The 18,669-nt window shown below is 36.8% G+C and overlaps 1 protein-coding gene across 1 annotated transcript; it reads left to right on the top strand.

Moving 5' to 3' along the window:
* Positions 1–10,476, top strand: LOC130071669 (putative nuclease HARBI1). Its single transcript, XM_056236527.1, has 5 exons — positions 1–429; positions 9,489–9,567; positions 9,667–9,791; positions 9,873–9,984; positions 10,060–10,476. Exons 1-5 carry the CDS (start codon positions 1–3, stop codon positions 10,434–10,436), a joined length of 1,122 nt encoding a protein of 373 aa, XP_056092502.1. The 3' UTR covers positions 10,437–10,476.
* Positions 10,477–18,669: the final 8,193 nt, after the last annotated feature.

Here is an 18,669-nt window from a genome sequence, read left to right as displayed (position 1 = left end):
ATGGCGATATTCATATGGCTCTTTATTGGGTTGTTTATCGCGTACCTGGCATCAGTCTGTTACTCGCACACAATGGCGTCCAGGAGGAGCAACGACCAAACACTATCATACACAAGAGAGGATCTGCTTCTGTACCGTTCAGTGGATCACAATTTGCCTGTGGACCTTACGGATTTCCTGAGAGCCAAGAGGGTGGAAAGCAAACGCCGGCGGAAAAGAGATCACAGAGGTGGTGTCAGACAGCGTCTTCGTCGACGAGGATGCAGACCGCCGTTACCTGCAATAATCCTGAGCAACGTCAGATCTCCACAACAAAAGATAGAAGAACTACGCATCAAAGCTAAAGCATGCTTCGAGTACCGGGAAGCAGGTCTTCTGATGCTTACTGAAACTTGGCTTCGCCCTGAGATGCCCAGCTCGTTGATAGAGGTACAAGGTTTTTCTCTTATTCGGGCGGATAGATCTGTCTCCTCGGGGAAGAGCAGAGGCGGTGGCACCTGTGTGTTTGTAAATGACCGCTGGTGCAGCCATACGACAGTTAAATCCACGGTATGTAACCCGGACATTGAACTCTTGTGTTTAAGTTTGAGACCTTTCTATCTACCCAGAGAGTTTGGGAACATTTTGATCTGTGTTGTGTACGTCCCTCCGTCGGGCAAAGCAGCAAATGCCGTGAGCATCATAAGAGACTGTATTCAAGTTCAACTTCAACATACACCTGGGGTCCGTTTCAATAAGGAGGTTCAACCAACTCTGAGTTAAAACTTGAACTCTGAGTTGACTTACCCTGAGATGGGAAACTCTGAGTTTTCGGTTACAGAACAGCTGAAATGAGTAAGTTCAATCAACTCTAAGTTGACTGACTCTGAGTTAAGCGCGTGCACCACAACTATAAAAAGCCATTATCAATGGAGCGCAGATATTATGAGTCACCATGGTAACAGCGCCAGACAAAAAGAGGTCTGCATATTTCTCACCAGCAGTACGCAAACAATTTTTTTTAAGCAACACAGCAGCAGCGGCGATCGAGAGAGTTAGTTTGGGAGAAAATAGTTGCTCGAGTCATTGCGTAAGTTTACATTTTAATTACTGTTATACAGTGTTGGGTGTAATTAGTTTAGTTTTTTAAAGGGATTACTCTTAATTCTTCTGTAATATAAAGTTAAATATGATGTCATTGCATTAAATACTGCATAGAACAATTCTGTATAAAACAATAGTCGATTTAACATAACATTTTTAAAAGGTATATTTTTAATGTTACCTTCTCCCTCTACACACTTTGGTCAATTCAAGAATAGTTCATGCAATTGTATAGTTAATTTGAAAGCATTAAAAGTGCAGTTTTGTCTCTTTTTGTATTGTTCAAGTGGTTGAGGTTGATATGGGATTTATAAAGTAATTAGTAATAAGTAGACCAATGCTTTCTAGAGATAGTAATTATTACATTAATCTAATTACACTGTTGAAGATGTCATTTGTAGTTAGTAATTAATAACTATTTTAGAATAACTTACCCAACTGTTATCAGAGGTGAAACTGGAAGAACAGTATGTTATTCAACCTAATTTTAATTGCAGGCATTAAAAGAACATGGCAGCAGCTGAAAATGAAATATTAAAACATAATTCAATCAGGTAAGCCTTGAGCATATCATGGATGTAGGGTACCTGACTTTACAAACATTTGACATATTAAAAAACTAAATAGCATCCAGTGTCTAGCAGTGCAAAAGCATTTTTGATATATGTCTAATTAACACAATCAAATATTCATTCTCATTTGACTTCTTCTCAGCCAACAGAAAGAAGGAAGAGGCTCACAAAGATGGAGATGAAGATGCAGAGCAGATGGAGATGCAGATGGAGATGGAGATGCAGAGGAGATGAAGATGGTGATGGAGATGGTGATGAAGATGCAGATGGAGATGGAGATGCAGAGGAGGAGGAGATGGAGATGCAGAGGAGATGGAGATGAAGATGAAGATGCAGAGGAGATGGAGATGAAGATGCAGAGGAGATGGAGATGAAGATGCAGAGGAGATGGAGATGGAGAGGAGATGCAGAGGAGATGGAGATGAAGATGCAGAGGAGATGAAGATGAAGATGCAGATGGAGATGCAGAGGAGATGGAGATGAAAATGCAGATGGAGATGCAGATGAAGATCCAGAGGAGATGAAGATGAAGATGCAGAGGAGATGGAGATGAAGATGCAGATGGAGATGCAGAGGAGATGGAGATGAAGATGCAGAGGAGATGGAGATGGAGATGAAGATGCAGAGGAGATGGAGATGAAGATGCAGAGCAGATGGAGATGCAGAGCAGATGGAGATGGAGATGAAGATGCAGAGGAGATGGAGATGAAGATGCAGAGGAGATGGAGATGGAGATGAAGATGCAGAGGAGATGGAGATGGAGATGGCCCTGAGCCTGAATACTGGAAGGCCAATGGCTGAGGGACTTCATCAGAGCCAGTGACTCCCGAAGATTCAATTGCCTTCATAAAATGTATAAGAGGTCTACATATGTATTATTTTTTATATAGGCTGTTTTTGATATTTCCATACATTTTACTTTGGGTTTGGGTTTTTTGTTGCTCCAAACCAATTTTTATGGTAATATCTGTCTTTTGGAGCCTCCTGTCCCAACAGAACCCCAGACAGTTGTAAGTAGCCTACTCAATACACCAGAAATTATGACAAATAGTATTATAAAATGTGCTAAATCAAATGCTCATCTTCACAGGACGATGGGGATGAAGAAACAGTTTCTGCTGCCACAGAGAGACCTACTAGGAAATGTTTATATTATGTGTCTACACATCAAACAATCTACACATTCAAATTTCTTCACATTATTTATGTAGAGTAGCCTATAGAATCTAAGTTTATTTCTAAGTATAAACGGATATTCTTATCTCTCCCCCTGTCCCCAGGGTGTGGAAGAACAGAAGGAGGAAGGTCCATCAACTTCTGGTGCACAGATAAACACAGTTCAGTGATTTTCAGTGAATGCCACAGTTTAATTCTGTAGAATGTGTTTAGAACTACATGATGTAACTCTAATCTACTGTATTTTCAGTTGCCAGTTAAGAAGTTATATAGACTTCATCTTATTTAAAAAAAATTGGAAAAAAACAGCAATGAATAAATGTACCGAAAGAATGAATGAGGTGTTTAAACACAGCTTTCTCTTTAAAAAAGAGGAGGAGACCGAAATAAACTCTGGGTTTACTGAAGTAAACCTGCTCCCGACCAGGTTAGGTTCACAGAGTAAGTTACCATGGTAACTGACTCTGAGTATAAGTTACCTCTCTTTCAGAAACGGGCTTGACTTACTCTGCTTTCTCAGGTTTGACTTACCTCCCATTCTGAAACAGAAAACCCAGAGTTTCCCTCATTTCAGGGTTAACATACTCAGAGTTTTCACTTAACCTCCTTTCTCGGTGATTTTAATCATTGTATAATGGAGTCTGCCCTCTCTGGGTATGAACAGTATCTTAAAGACAATACAAGACATAATAAGATATTAGACAAATGCTATGGGAACATAAAAGAAGCATACACTTCCAGATCAATTCCTCCTCTGTCTAATTCTGACCACAACACTGTGTACTTAATTCCAACATATAAGACTCTGTTTAAAAGACACAAACCTGTGATTAAGAGCGTTAATGTGTGGTCGAATGACATTGTTGAATCCTTGAAAGGTTGTTTTCTTTGTACTGATTGGGAAGTTTTTCATAGCGATGATATTGATGAATCTACCATGGTAACGACAGATTATATCAAATTTTGTACTGATAATGTAGTACCCAAAAAAGAGGTGATCACTAACGCTAACAATAAGACCTACATATCTAAGGAAATTAAACGCTGTATTAATAAAAAGAAACTAGCCTTTCGTAATCATGATCGTCCTGCAGTAAGTTTGGCACAGAAGGAATTGAATGGATTATTGAGTGAGGCCAGGAATAAACATAAAGAACTTCTGGAGAACAAGCTAAATATGTGTAACCCTAAACAGCTTTGGGATTCTATGAAATCCATAACAAATATGCAGCCTTCAAGGAAATATGTATCTACTACTGATGATCTAAAGAAAGCAAATGATTTAAATCATTTTTATTTAAGATTTGAGAAGAGCAGTCATACTCCTGTAAATAGTTTTAGTGATGTGGAGTCTTCTGGTGTTTTTAAAGAAAAGTTGGAGATTGATGCTAATCAGATCAACCATTACTTTAAACACATTTGCCCTAAGAAATTGGCAGGCCCTGATGGAATTTCAGCCTACATCTTAAAAAACTTTGCAGATGAACTGACTCCAGTATGGGTCCCTATATTTCAACAATCTTTGGACACCGGTATTGTTCCTAGCCTCTGGAAAAGGGCTGTGATCATACCGGCTCCGAAGATAGCCAAGCCCGTAGTAAATAATGATTTTAGACCGATCGCGTTAACGTCTGTGATTATGAAATGTTTTGAAAACTGTATTGTGTCAATGTTAAAAACAGAGGTTGCTAACAATTTAGATCCTTTACAGTTTGCCTATAGACAGGGGAGGGGAACTGAGGATGCTATTAGCAGCATTATGCACCTAATTCTGAAGTATCTAGAGAATCACAAAGCCTATGCCCGTTTACTTTTTATCGATTTTAGCTCTGCTTTTAACACCATCCAAACGCCCTTGTTAATCTCTAAGATGGAGCAGCTGAGTGTAAACCCAGCTATCACAAAGTGGTACTCATCTTTTTTAACTGATAGAACTCAGTGTGTTAAAGTAAACAATTGTCTTTCTCAACAAACAAAGATTAGCACAGGTGTCCCACAAGGATGTGTCAGTTCACCAATTCTTTTTACTCTTTTTACAAATGAATGTTCAAGTAAGCATTCAAAAAACTATATTTTTAAATATTCAGATGACACAGCCATCTTAAGTCTTCTCTATGGAGACGATAACATAGGAAACATCTACCAGCCAGAAATAAGCCGGTTTGTTGATTGGTGTGATAAAAATAATTTAATAATAAACATAAAGAAAACAGAGGAGATTATATTCGATCCAAAATGTATAGGTGACCATCATCAAGTGGTCATACATGACCAAAACATCACTCAAACGCAAACTTACAAGTATTTGGGTGTTTATATAGACAGCTCACTTACTTGGAAAACTCACACGGAATGGGTTTGCACCCGGCTGCACCAGAGACTGTACTTCTTACGTAGATTACGTTTTTATGGGGTTAATAAGAAAATTATGATGTTGTTCTACAAAGCTGTTTTAGAAAGCATAGTTAAGTATGGTGTTATAGTATGGTTTGGGAACCTATCTATACAGCTTAAATCTAAATTAGCACACCTGGTGTTGACAGCACTAAAAACAGTGGGACACGAGGAATATTTGAATCTCCAACATTTATATGAAAATTGCATTCGGAATCAGGTACAGAAAATCGTGGGGGACCAAACTCACTTTTTGTATTCACAGTATGAAATGCTCCCCTCCGGCAGAAGATATAGAGTCCCATTGTGCAAACTAAATAGGTATAAGAATTCCTTTGTTCCTGTGTCTGTACGACTGCTGAATAACAGTTTATCTTATTAATTTTAAATTTGTAAAATCAACTGTCTTTCCTCTTTTTTTATTTTTATTTTTGTATATTTATATGTATATGCAGCAACATGTAGTCCAAAACAAATTTCCTTCCGAGGATAATAAAGTATACTACTACTACTTCATTCTGGAACTCTTAAAGTCCTGTGTAATTTCTTCGAAACTGTCAAATGCTTTTCCACCTATCCAATGGACTCATCATGTCTTGGAATTCTTTTTGTTTTCAATTTATCTGAACACTTGCAGCTGTTACCTGTGGAGGAGTTAAAAACAAAAATGGTGTTGTTGCCACTCAAGACTGGATACACGTGGCATTGCCACTTCTGCACTAGTGTGCTATTTATTTGTTTTTTTATTGTTTGTTTTAATTATGAATTTATGTATTTTTATGTATGTATTTGTTTTTCATGTTATCTTCCGCGATAGTTGAATTTATAAATGGTGGAGGATTGGCAGTTATACCGACAAAATGGTTTATCGGGCCTGAGGAGGATGAATGCTACTGGCCACAAGCAAAGGATCAACATGGCAAAGGCGGTCACAGAGCAACAGGACCCTCACACTGCCTGGGCGGCATACAAGTTGACTGTCAAGAGTCGGTAATGTGTCCATGTGTATGATATTATCTGACATGATGAGTTCACTGTTGATTCGGTTTAAATTTGCTCTGAATGAAACTAATTGCCAATCATATGTCTCCCACAGCAATGTATGAAATTGCCCGCACAAAATTAGTCGAGTAGGAACAGAACACAGATGGACAAACCGAGTCCGATTCTACAGAGAATATGGGAAGGGGGAAGCGCAGAAAGAGCTGAGGCTATTTGAATTACTACTACTAAATGGATGATGAATTTTTGTGGGAGTTTTGTTAAGTATATTTGGCTCAAAGTTGTTAAAACGTGGGAGGTAGACAACAGATATAGCCAATACAGAATATTAAATGTAATCAGTTAATAAGTTACAATCACATGTTTAGGGGGGGAAACAGATGTATGCAAATGGAAGTGTGCATGCCTAAAGGGGGTATGGGGTGTTAGAACAGATGTTAAGGATCTATGTGTGGGTCTCTCTGGTATCCAGAGTGTAGTCATACTGTATATAGATCAGTCATGGAAATTCTCTGGTGGAAATGTGTACGAACCCCGTGTATAGTGGTATCACCCGTTGTCCAAAATGTATATTTTTATATACATATTTGTTTAAATATATTTTCATTTTTAATCAACTGTTTTTAAAATGCTTTAACTCATTGATTGTGCTTGTATATTATACATTTAGGTGAGTGATTTTGTCCAGTAAAGATGAGGATGATGACAATTGGTCCGGCAGTCCCATCAGGCCTTACACCTCCATCCACCCTCAGGTCATCACCTCCACACTGTAAAAAAAAAAGAAAAAAGGTTGTATAATAATAATAATCAAAATAATAACTTAAAGCAAACTACAACTGTTTATTAAGTTAAAGGTTTGTTGCTGATTGGAACTTGAAGTGACGATTAGGTCTTAAAATATTTTGAGAAGGTCTTTAAAAAGTTTTAAAAATGTATTGAAATTAACTTCAGAATTCCTGCATATACCCTGAACTTTACGTTGTCTTGCTACGCTGTGAGGAATAGTACTATCGTAATAATAGTCCTGGAAAATTTACCTCAGAAGTGCTTGTTTAGTTTATCTTCGAGGAGCAACGGATCCAAGGAATGTGAATAGTAAGTTCTTTATTCTTAAGATCTTTGTTCTAATCGCGATATGGAATAGTGTCTGTAAACCGCAAAAAGACTTTCAATTTGAATCGCGTTTCTGTGTGTGAATGAATGAAAGGCACAAATGCGCGCTGTTGTTTACAGACACATACATTAGTAAACATGTTATTTTTACATGAACACATCTAGGCCTACTAGTTTAGCTTTTCCCAAACTATATTGCTATACTCAGATGAGTATAAATCTACTGAAATAAGTTGAAATAAAATGTCTTTGGCAACGTATTAAACTGCAAATTAACATTTATATGCCCTAATATATCATAAAAACGATATGTTACAGACGAAATATGAAAGACAACATTTCGTTGACTAGTTTTGGATGGATTATAAAGTTTTTACTGTAAAATAGACTACTGCCACATCAAATAAGCTTTTGTTCGCCAATTTCTGCTCATATGTTAAATATATAGTCATCAACATATGTAAGTATAAATATAAGTCATCAACTAAGATGTTATTATAGTGTTTGTTCCAATGTAGGCTATATTCAAAGTAACGAATCCTTAACTTTGAAATACGTATGATAAAATATATACTTTTAAAAAAGAAAGATTACACTTGAAATATTGTTAAAATTGTAATTGTGGTTGATTTACATGTGAAAACTTTGTAATAAAATAGCAAAAAAAAAACATTTACAAGGTAGATGTAAACAAAATCTTAATAGGTATAAGCCTTCTCATTAAAATGATTTATTATTGTTTTTTATTAGTGACATTTGGGGAGAGAATATATTCCAAAACTTTCTGAAAATACAGTATGAGAATTAACTGCACAATTACTAGAAATGTTTTCCTTGGATATTATACTATTTGTATGCACACAAAATTTGTGAAAAAATAAAATAAAAATTCCAAGATGTCTCCAAATCTAACTTTGAACCAATTCTGTAGAATGGCCAATATAGCCTATTTGAACAGGATTTGTTTCCAGGTTATTTTTTTAAAAATGTGCTTTTGACTTTCATTTATATTTGGACTAAACAATATTCTCTCAGAAATACAAACATGTACATACATGTTGCTCACATATTATGGTAGCCCTGTTTGTGCTAAATAGAGTGTAATTTCACCTGTGCCATTAATATGTTTATAAGCAACTGAAAAAAGCACAAATGTCAGGGCATGTCAAAACATCTCAAGGACCCCAAAACACCTTAGACCCCAGAGGGTTAATATTTTGGGTATCACATTTTTTAAATGAAATGATCCTCACCCACTTAACAGTATTTATCAGTACAGAGGTGTCATATGGAGCCTACATTCTCAGATATTATTGTACATATTCGTGAATAAAAGTTTTAAACTAGGTTTATACCATTAAAATGTTGTTTGTCCTCCCTCTTTTCAGTATTTATTGCCATCTAGTCCTGATTGCAGAATTGAGCTCCAACCCCAGTTAACCAGCACACCTGGGGCCTGTTTCAGAAAGAAGGTTAAGTGAAAACTCTGAGTAGGTTAACCCTGAAATGAGGGAAACTCTGGGTTTTCTGTTTCAGAATGGGAGGCAAGTCAAACCTGAGAAAGCAGGGTAAGTCAAGCCCGTTTCTGAAAGAGAGGTAACTTATACTCAGAGTCAGTTACCATGGCAACTTACTCTGTGAACCTAACCTGGTCGGGAGCAGGTTTTCTTCGGGAAACCCAGAGTTTCTTTCGGTCTCCTCCCCTTTTTTGAAGAGGAAGTGGTATTTAAACACCTACATTCATTCATTGCGCACATTTCAGTCACGCAGAGCCCATCAAATTAAGTGAATGAAATGGCATGTCCTTTTATGGACGATCCTGTGGATGAAGAGGCTGCATTGATCCGTAGGGAGTTACATTTATGTCGGGAGAGGGTTTTGAGACCCAGAGTGGATTTTTTGTCATATCCATATTCATTTTTATTAGAGCGGTACCGTTTTTCTTTACAGTCAATAAGATACATCCATAATCTCATCCATCCTTACATCAGCCATCGCGGCCGTGCTCTTACATCCGAGCAGATGCTTTGCGTTGCATTACGTTTCTTTGCAAATGGTAGTTTTCTGTATAACATCGGGGATGCAGAACATATCAGTAAGGCTACTGTTTGCAGAGTTGTAAGGAAAGTGTGCCTCGCTCTTAAGCGCTTTCTGAGAATCTTTGTGCTGTTTCCTGGGCACAAACCCGTGAGAGCCATCAAAGAGGAGTTTCACAGGATTGCAGGTCAGTGATGTATAAATCGGTTTAAATGAGGCTAACTTGATGAATGACATTCAGTTAAGAATATCTTGCTGCGACCCCTGGAAGTAAACTAATAATTAGAATTCCTTTTAGGATTTCCGAATGTGGTTGGATGCATTGATGGCACACATATTCCCATCATTGCACCTTCCGAAAATGAAGCTGACTATGTCAACAGGAGATCCATCCACAGTATTAATGTGCAGGTACACAGACAGCCTACTGTTTCTAATGGTCAAAGACTACATCACAATACTATAACATGCCTCATTCTTTGCACTGTCAAGATCATATGCGATGCTGCACATCTCATTACAAATGTGGAGGCCAAGTGGCCCGGTTCGGTTCATGACTCACGAATGTATTGTGAGTCAACCCTGAGCAACAGACTGGAAAGGGGTAAGTAAATGCACGTATTTCAATGTATGCACTATTTACAGGAGAACTTCTAAAGCAATGTGAATTTTCTTAGAGGAGAGATTGATGGCTTTCTGCTGGGAGATAGGGGTTACCCATGCCGACCAACACTAATTACCCCTTACCCAGAACCTGAACCAGGCCCTCAGTGCCGCTTCAATGTGGCACACTGCAGGACGAGAGCCCGGGTGGAGATGACCATAGGCCTGTTGAAAGCACGTTTCCAGTGCCTACGTCACCTCAGGGTAACCCCTGAAAGGGCCTGCGACATTATTGTGGCATATGTTGTTCTCCACAATATTGCCATAATTAGTGGGGAGCAACACCCTGCCCTACAAATACAAGACCCAGAGGAAGACCCCATCAACCCCGCAGATTTCCAGGATGGAAGGATAGTCCGGGATACGATATGCCGAAATGTCTTCACAGATTAATACACATATCCACCATCACAACCAACCACAAAATAAAAATAAATAAACACAAAATCACAGCAATTTATATGGTGTTCTTTATTTCCTACACATAGAAAAAAAAGAAAGAAAAAAAAAAGATTAATATATTTTCAATACTTAGAATTCACCTGTGACCATGCACTCACCTCTAGCTTTAGTTTCAGAATCTCGATTTCTAGATCTGCCTTTTGGATCTGGCGGTCCAAGTATACAAGTTCTTTGCTGTTTTTTTCTATCTTTTTAATAAGAAGAAGTCTATATAACTCCTTAACTGGCAACTGAAAATACAGTAGATTACAGTTACATAATGTAGTTCTAAAATTCTACAGAATTAAACTATGGCAGCAGAAACTGTTTCTTCATCCCCATCATCCTGTAAAGATGAGCATTTGAGTAAACTTTACACTATTTGTCATAATTTCTGGTGTATTGAGTAGGCTACTTACAACTGCCTGTGGTTCTGTTGGGACAGGAGCCTCCAAAAGACAGATTTTACCATCAGAATCTGTTGGGACCAACGAAAAACCCATCCCAAAGTAAAATAAATGGAAATATCACAAATAGCCTATATATATATATATATATATATAAAAAAACACATAGACCTCTTACATTTTATGAAGGCACGTAAATCTTCTGGAGTGACTGACTCTGATGAAGTCCGTCCAGGAATTCCCTCAGCCATTGGCCTTCCAGCATTCAGGCTCAGGGCCATCTCTTCTGCATTTGTCAGAGGTGGTGGTGCAGGTCCTCCCCCCGTTTTGCGAGCCTCTGCCTTCTTTCTGTTGTCCGAGTAGTCAAATGAGAATGAACATTTAGACTCATGTCAAAAATGCTGCTGCACTGCTAGACACTGGATGCTATTTAGTTATTTATATGTCAAATGTTTGTAAAGTCAGGTAGACTACAACCATGATATGCTCAAGCCTTACCTGATTGAATTATGTTTTTATATTTCATTTTCAGCTGCTGCCATGTTCTTTTAACACCTGCAGGATTGCACCTACATGAACATTAAAATTAGGTTGAATAACATAGGCTACTGTTCTTCCAGTTTCACCTCTGATATTATAACAGTTGGGCAAGTTACTTATATTACTAACTACAAATGATATCTTCAACAGTGTAATTAGATTAATGCAATAATTACTATCTCCAGAAAGTATTGATCTACTTATTACTAATACTTTCTAAATCCCATATCAACTTCAACCACTTGAACAATACAAGGAGAGACAAGAAACTGCACTTTTAATGCTTTCAAATAAACATTATACATTTGCATGAATTATTCTTTAAAAAATATATCTTTTAAAATTTGTCAAATCCACTATTGTTTCATACAGAATTGCTTTACAGTCTATGCAGCATTTAATGCAATTACATCAGATTTGACTTTAAATTACGGAGTAATCCCTTTAATTAAATTATAGTTTTTAGATTACTTAGTAATTAATTACAAACAACACTGTATAACAGTAATTAAAATGTAAACTTACGCATTGACTCGCACCATTACACTTTGCCAGCTATAAAAAATTTGCATTTCCTGACGTTTTACCACTGATTTTTAGTGACAGTTGATATGTATGGGCAATGTAGTAATATTTCTGTCATAAACATTTATCAAAATATTTAATTATTTCAATTATTGAATAATTAAAACGCTACTTCGGTTTAGGCCCGCTTTTTTCAAAGCAAAACGAAATACAAACAAGCTCATGTTTACACAGTATTCAATTAATGGATAAAACGGGGGTATTTTTTTTAAGCTTTTTATTTTTTATCTCGAACCACAGTGCCTATTCATGCTTTTGTTAAACTAAATAGCATTTATAGAATAATTCTGAACTGAATTAATCAATATTGTAACATTTCGACAATTATGTTTGAAATTATTTTATCATTTAAATTCAGGGCGATTTAGCTTCATATCATTAGAGCGATATTTTCACTCGTGTCCTTTCCTCATTGGGAAGCGCTCATTCACACGTTTGAGTAGATCCTCAATTTGTTTTCATATGTATTAAATAATCAGATCATATTTATTCACATTTAAAGATTTAGACATTTTTTGACGCGCAGTTAACAGAGACGACAGAAAACGTTTTGTCATTAGCCTATTGTGAGTGTACTGAATAAAAGTAGACCTTTTACAGTTTTAAAAGATGATATCTTATCTGTATGACCAAAAATTACGGAGTAGCCTATTAAGTTGTTTTAGCTGTTATGAGAAAAATAAATTCAAGTGAAAGCGCCGCCGCGTTTGTCGATCTCTAATTCAACATGCCAGAATAAAGCCTGATTTTAGAATAATGCGTAGCGCCATTCGGCGTGGTGTGCCAAAACACTGAATTATAAACTTCAATATTTCGTTCAAAACCATCTCAAAACGCATTGTGCCATTTTGTAAAGCCGTGACTGTATTATGGCCACTGGAACCAGGGTCGTAACTGAATCGCGCGGCATGCTATCTCTCAATACAGGAGCAGAAGCGCTGGTTCAGATTTTATTGTTTGTTGTTTAAACGTGCGTGTTGCATTTTTTTTAATATACATATATATATTCGATATGGTCTATTGGTGAATTAGGCTATAGCATTGATTACTGTGGAAGGGGGAAATCCCCCACTGGCAAATCACACCTTGCTTGTTTTTAAAAACTCTTTTCTGTAACTATATGGAACCCCATAAAGTTTTATTTTCTTTTTTTTTTTTTTTACAGAACTGCTTTTGAAATTACGATTGGAATTATTATTCAGATTTTATTTGATAAATAGCTATAGGCAAAAAATAAAATGGTGTAACTGAGTTTTAGAATTAGACAGATCTCTGCATTAATAATAATAATAAAAAATTACAGTAGACCGTGTTTACTCGGGATTTTGAACCCGTGTCATCTAAATTATTGAATCCTAAGTTCTACCACTCGACCACGACTTTTCTCACAGAGAAATGCCCAGTAGTTCGGTTGTTCAGCAGTCAGTGTATGCGCACACGAGAGAAGCACTCTTCAATCGTCTCATTCCTCTATTGAAGTTGTAGTACAAAATAATCAGCGTCATTGCACCCAATTTATTTTCACTGACTGCAAGATAGGCCTATTTTTACTTTTGATTCATAAACTTTTCTGCTCTAAAAATTGGTTATATTCTGTTTAAAATGTACTTTTACATAATTACGTTTTGCTTATTCGAATTTAACCGAATCTGCTGTAGCCTATAGGCTATTTTTAAAAAAAAGTTTATTTTTTTGGTCTAAAAGTTTGTTCTATTCTGTTTCGTTTTTTTTTTTTTTTTTTTTTTTTACATATTCAGTCATTCTCATTCTTGTTTTTTTTACAAGATCTTGTGCTGTGTTTTTTAATAAACAGATAGCCTACAAACAGAGATATATAATCGTTTTGTAATGGTATGTGGTAACCAGGAAGCACGAGGAGAACCGGGAAACAGGAATTTAATCAAAAACACAGGAGTCACAGAAACCACACTATATATAACCGACAACAGACAAGGAGTGAGGGAGAACACAGGGTTTAAATACACAGAGCCCAGATTAGGGAAACAAGGCACAGCTGGGGCAAATTAACTAAACACAGGTGAATGAACTGAACACTAACGAGGAGCGGGAAAACCGTGACAGGACTAAACCAAAAACAGTAAGCAGGGGGAAACACAGGACATGTTTGTACAAATAAAAGTCTATATGTATACTGCATGTATACTATAAATTGTATGATCGTTTGTTTAAATAACATTAACCAAGTTGTCTTTCTTTCTTTAATTAATAATACAATTATTTCTTTAACATGCATGCAGTTTCAACTTTCATTATTGTACAGCAAATGTGAATAGCTCTTGGTTTGATTTTTCATGTTTGTTGTAGGCTTATTGGGAAATTACCATAGTTGTATTATTCATCCTTGTTGACATTACCTGAATACAGTTAGACTTTGTCTATACCTGAATACAGTTACTTACCTGAAAAACAAAGTTTTTCATTTTTAAAAACATAAAGTTATTTAATTGATGACGGCAGCTTGTAGGATAAGTGTGAGTAGGCTACCAAGCAGCATCTCCAGGTGCTCCCACTATGGTATACAATATATACTACTAAAATAGTAAATCGTTATTTTAAATTGTAATAATATTTTGGATCAAAGTATTACAGCATTGGTTAGAGACATTAGAGAGATTTTTTAAAGCATTTGAAAATTTAAATATTCTACATTTTGGCCATTAGCATTAAGGTTTATGTTTTTGAACCCATCTGTGGAGGCGGAGAAGTCACAGACACAGCCTTATTGATTGTGCAATGTATCAGCATGTATTTATAGTGGTATAAACTAGCGATTTCTTTTTACTTAATAGATGCCCCCATTACTAGTGTTATACGCTAAACAGTTTTTAGAGATAAAACTCTTTACATTCGATTATCATGAAAACAAATCTCAGAGAACGGTTGACTAGGTACCAATGTTTTATTAGACCAAAGGTTCATTTTGCGCCGGAGTTCTCCTTTAATCTTCATAGGCAGCTCCTTCATTATATCTTCTGTTGTACCCGAGTATAGCTGCGATTTTAAAATGTTATCATTACGCGCTCAAGATGTGGCAGCGTCAGTCACTCCCACTACCACTACCTCGATCTCCTCCTCGACTGGTTCGATCTTCTTAATCTGGATTCATTAAAAAATAAAATTACAGATTGCTAGTGTGTGTGTGTGCGTGCGTGTGTTAGATAAGGAATGAATGAGTTCCAATCATGAAAACAACAATACAGACAGATAGATAAATAGGTAGATAGATGATCATAAGTACCTTGACGGTTGTCCTGTTCGAAAAACAGTTCCACGAAAGTTACTAAGGTGTATAAAGTCTCCTTCGTGGATCTCCAACAAAGACTGCTCCCTCCAAAGAGAGACCTCAAGGAGGGTTTCCCCACACCTCAGCTTTAGGTCACGAATTGGGACGTCCATCCTTGTCATCCTTGGTTTCTGCAGCTGCAAAATTAAAGCACAGTGGTTTAGTAAAATAACATGTACAGTCTCTCTTAATTTAGAATGCTATACTTCAAAGTAGAGCAGACAGACAGACATACGGACCGATAGATAAATAGATATCGACTCACATTCTCCACCTTGCCTCTGATGCTCATAAACCCACTCAGTGTGTAAAGGTCCTCCTCGCAAGTGACGGCGGACAGATGGTCCAAACTTTCACAAGACAGCTTAAAGTTTGTCTCAACAAACTTTTTAATCTAGAAACATACTAGTAACCATACTATAAACATGATAGATCATGTTAAACCATGCGAAGCAAAAAGCAATTAAGACGTTGAAAATTTTTAATTGCTTTAATATCTTCATATAAATTAGCAATAGCCCCCTAGTGTAAAAGTCTTTGTTATATTTATGTTGTATGTCAATGATGTATACACAAGTGTTTGTACAAACTTTGTTGATAATAAAATAAAAATAATAATAAAAAAAAAATGTTAAACCATGCTAGAACATTTTCAAACATCTTCAAACTTTCTGGCTAGGCTTTTTCAAGCCAATTTAAAGTTTGTCTACGAACTTTACCATATAAATACATAGAGAGGCATTTTGATTCCCATTTGGGGTTTTTTAGACATGATTTCTCCATTTTATTTGTTTTTTTTTATTTAGATATATATTTAGACAGACATTCTAAAAGACTACTTTTGGATAATTTTGTTAGATAAGTATTAGTTTTCGCATTATGATTACAATCAGACAATAACATTTGGTTAGAAAGGGAACACAATGCAAGCATTTTTGTTACTCAGCATTTGATCAATAAAAAATTGGGATGGATAGTGATAATTTAAAACACATTATAAAGACATTTTGCAATTAATTGGTATTTTATTCAGTTTAATTCTATAAATGGTAATAAAACTTCAGAAGGAGACAGCAATTATGATCTAACAGCAAAAGCATAATAAAATAACATAACAGCAAAATCAACTGGTAGGTTAAAGAGGAACAAAAATGTAATAATAATAATAAATATTATTTTAACTATATACATACAAACTGTAATAATTTATTATTGCATATGCAACAGATATCAGGAACACATATTAGGCTAAAATAAGAGCAAACACAATAATTATCAAACAGTAAATTGAAGAAAAAGAGGAATACAAATTGAAATAACCATAAATAAATATAATTTTAACTATTTACATTCAAACTGTAGCCTAATTATTTTACACATTGCTGCACATGCAACAGATAGTAACAGAGTGTCTCTTGCACACCGGAAATTTGCAATTTTTGCAGAAACTGCCGGTTTTCACATCGTTTGGCACCTTTTTCTTTTTTCTGAGTGACTGGCAGTAGAGGGATGTGTTGTGGAGGTACAGCTGTGGACACACAGGCCGATGAGGGACCAGCTTCCTCATCTCTGGATTCCTGCACTTTTCTCAGGAAGCTCACAGAGGCTGGTGTGCGAGGAATGTTTAGCCTTCTTCTCATGAAGGGGTACACCAGCGCTTTCCCCAGCTCCTCCAGGACACGATGGTGTGTGTCTCGTGAACGCGAACAGAGACAATTGTCACCAATGCACTTGGGAGCTCTGCCTTATTTTTTCGCACAGTGCCTAGCATCCTTATTTTTCTTCGCAAGAGCTCTGTGCCAAGAGCATACGAGGTGAAGAAATTGTCACACGTGACATTGTGCTCCTCAAGATCATGTAACATTTCAAACACCACACGTTCGCCCGTGTTGTGCTCCTACAATCACAGACTTTGAAAAGTGTCAGTTTATTCTCTCTATTGCGTAATCTGCCGCGGCTCGTTGAGAACTGGCCAGCAGATGAATTCAAGTGTTAAACATATTTATATTCCCAATGCTGAAATTACAGTACAAATTTAGAACTGAAACAAATGTAGGCTTCTATTATTGCATCAAATTTAAGCAAAGTAGGCTAAACTCTAACATTGTGTGCCCAGTTTTTCTATAGCTAGAAAGGCAATGCATGTAAAGGTTATCTGTCTTTTTACTTCGGGTTATATTAATTTGATTTATGAACTGAAAATAACAGTGAAATAAATTAAAATAAATTATCATTAAAATTAAAACATTGCCAGGATTTGCTAACCGATGTTAGTCGGCAGCATTTGTGTTTTAGGATTAATTAAGAATTAAATAGGCTTACAGTAGGTTGTTATGATTAGCATAATTTTCTTTAATACATAATGAAAACATTTCAACATAAAACATTGCAATAAAAAATGAGGCTTTGCCTAAGCATAAGAGGTTAAGCTCATGCTCATAAAACAGCATTCAGACGATAGCTGTGTGGTCAACGCTTCAACGTGCGTTCCAGTGCTTCAAGCGTTCTGAGTTCGAATCTCAGTTCTGCCATCTTCAAAATTTTGTTTCTAATTTAATATGCTATTTGTCAACAAAAAAAAAACTTATGAAATGTTCATTTATTGATTCACTTTTTCTGAGCTTTGTTTGCCTATTCATTGTCTGTCATTTTTATTAATAGGCGTTTAGATGATAACATTGAAGACTACATGCTGTTAACCGATGTTGGCCAACAGGCCAACCTGTTTCAATATCATTTCAATGGTTAAAGCAACACCAAGTAACTATTCCTCAGCGGTCGCCCTACAGGTTGGAAGTGGAATTGTCCATTACTGCTGTCGTAAATAAATTAGCCTCCCGCAGCCTACCGTCGCACGCTCGCTGTTTATCCAGCACTGGCTTTGGAATCAACAATGGCAGACATCCCAACCTGCAAGAAGTCATTTCAGTGAGGTATATCTTGGTGACTGGGTTGTTGACGGGGGGGGGGGGGGGGGGGGGGGGTTTACTAGCTTTCGTGAGGCACACTCGCAAGGTCTCTCGCTCTCTCCCTCTCTGCCGTCCTCGCGCTATGTATGTTATGCGCGGAGTATGTTCTGTCTCGCATGCGCGCTCTAGATTCCGGCAGATTTGAACTAATTTGCGGGCATCAGGGAGATGCTATCAATATGCGGAAGACTCCCGGGAGACTTGGGATGTCTGCAATGGCCTCAGACAATTTGAGGAAGTGGTGGGGGAAGTGACGTATGCCGTAAAGCAGTCGAATTTTTTAGTTCTTTTTGTGCTCGGGTTACTACCCGAAACCCGAAGTTACATAGTGCGAGTAAAAGCGATACAGACCACGTCAGGCTATGGCAGACGTGTCATTT

Source organism: Rhinichthys klamathensis, unplaced genomic scaffold, assembly GCF_029890125.1.
Source record: "Rhinichthys klamathensis goyatoka isolate OS25496 unplaced genomic scaffold, OSU_Roscu_1.1 h1tg000452l_1, whole genome shotgun sequence".
NCBI classification, from domain to species: domain Eukaryota; kingdom Metazoa; phylum Chordata; class Actinopteri; order Cypriniformes; family Leuciscidae; genus Rhinichthys; species Rhinichthys klamathensis.
Note: the sequence above shows the minus strand (reverse complement) of the source record. Positions and strands in the feature narration are given on the sequence as shown.

Bases quoted from the DNA above. Each gene is read 5' to 3' on its own strand.
- LOC130071669 (XM_056236527.1), top strand. From the start codon at position 1: ATGGCGATATTCATATGGCTCTTTATTGGGTTGTTTATCGCGTACCTG. The intron at 9,568-9,666 runs GTCAGTGATGTA...ACTAATAATTAG, and splicing joins GGAGTTTCACAGGATTGCAG to AATTCCTTTTAGGATTTCCG. The intron at 9,792-9,872 runs GTACACAGACAG...TGCACTGTCAAG, and splicing joins TCCACAGTATTAATGTGCAG to ATCATATGCGATGCTGCACA.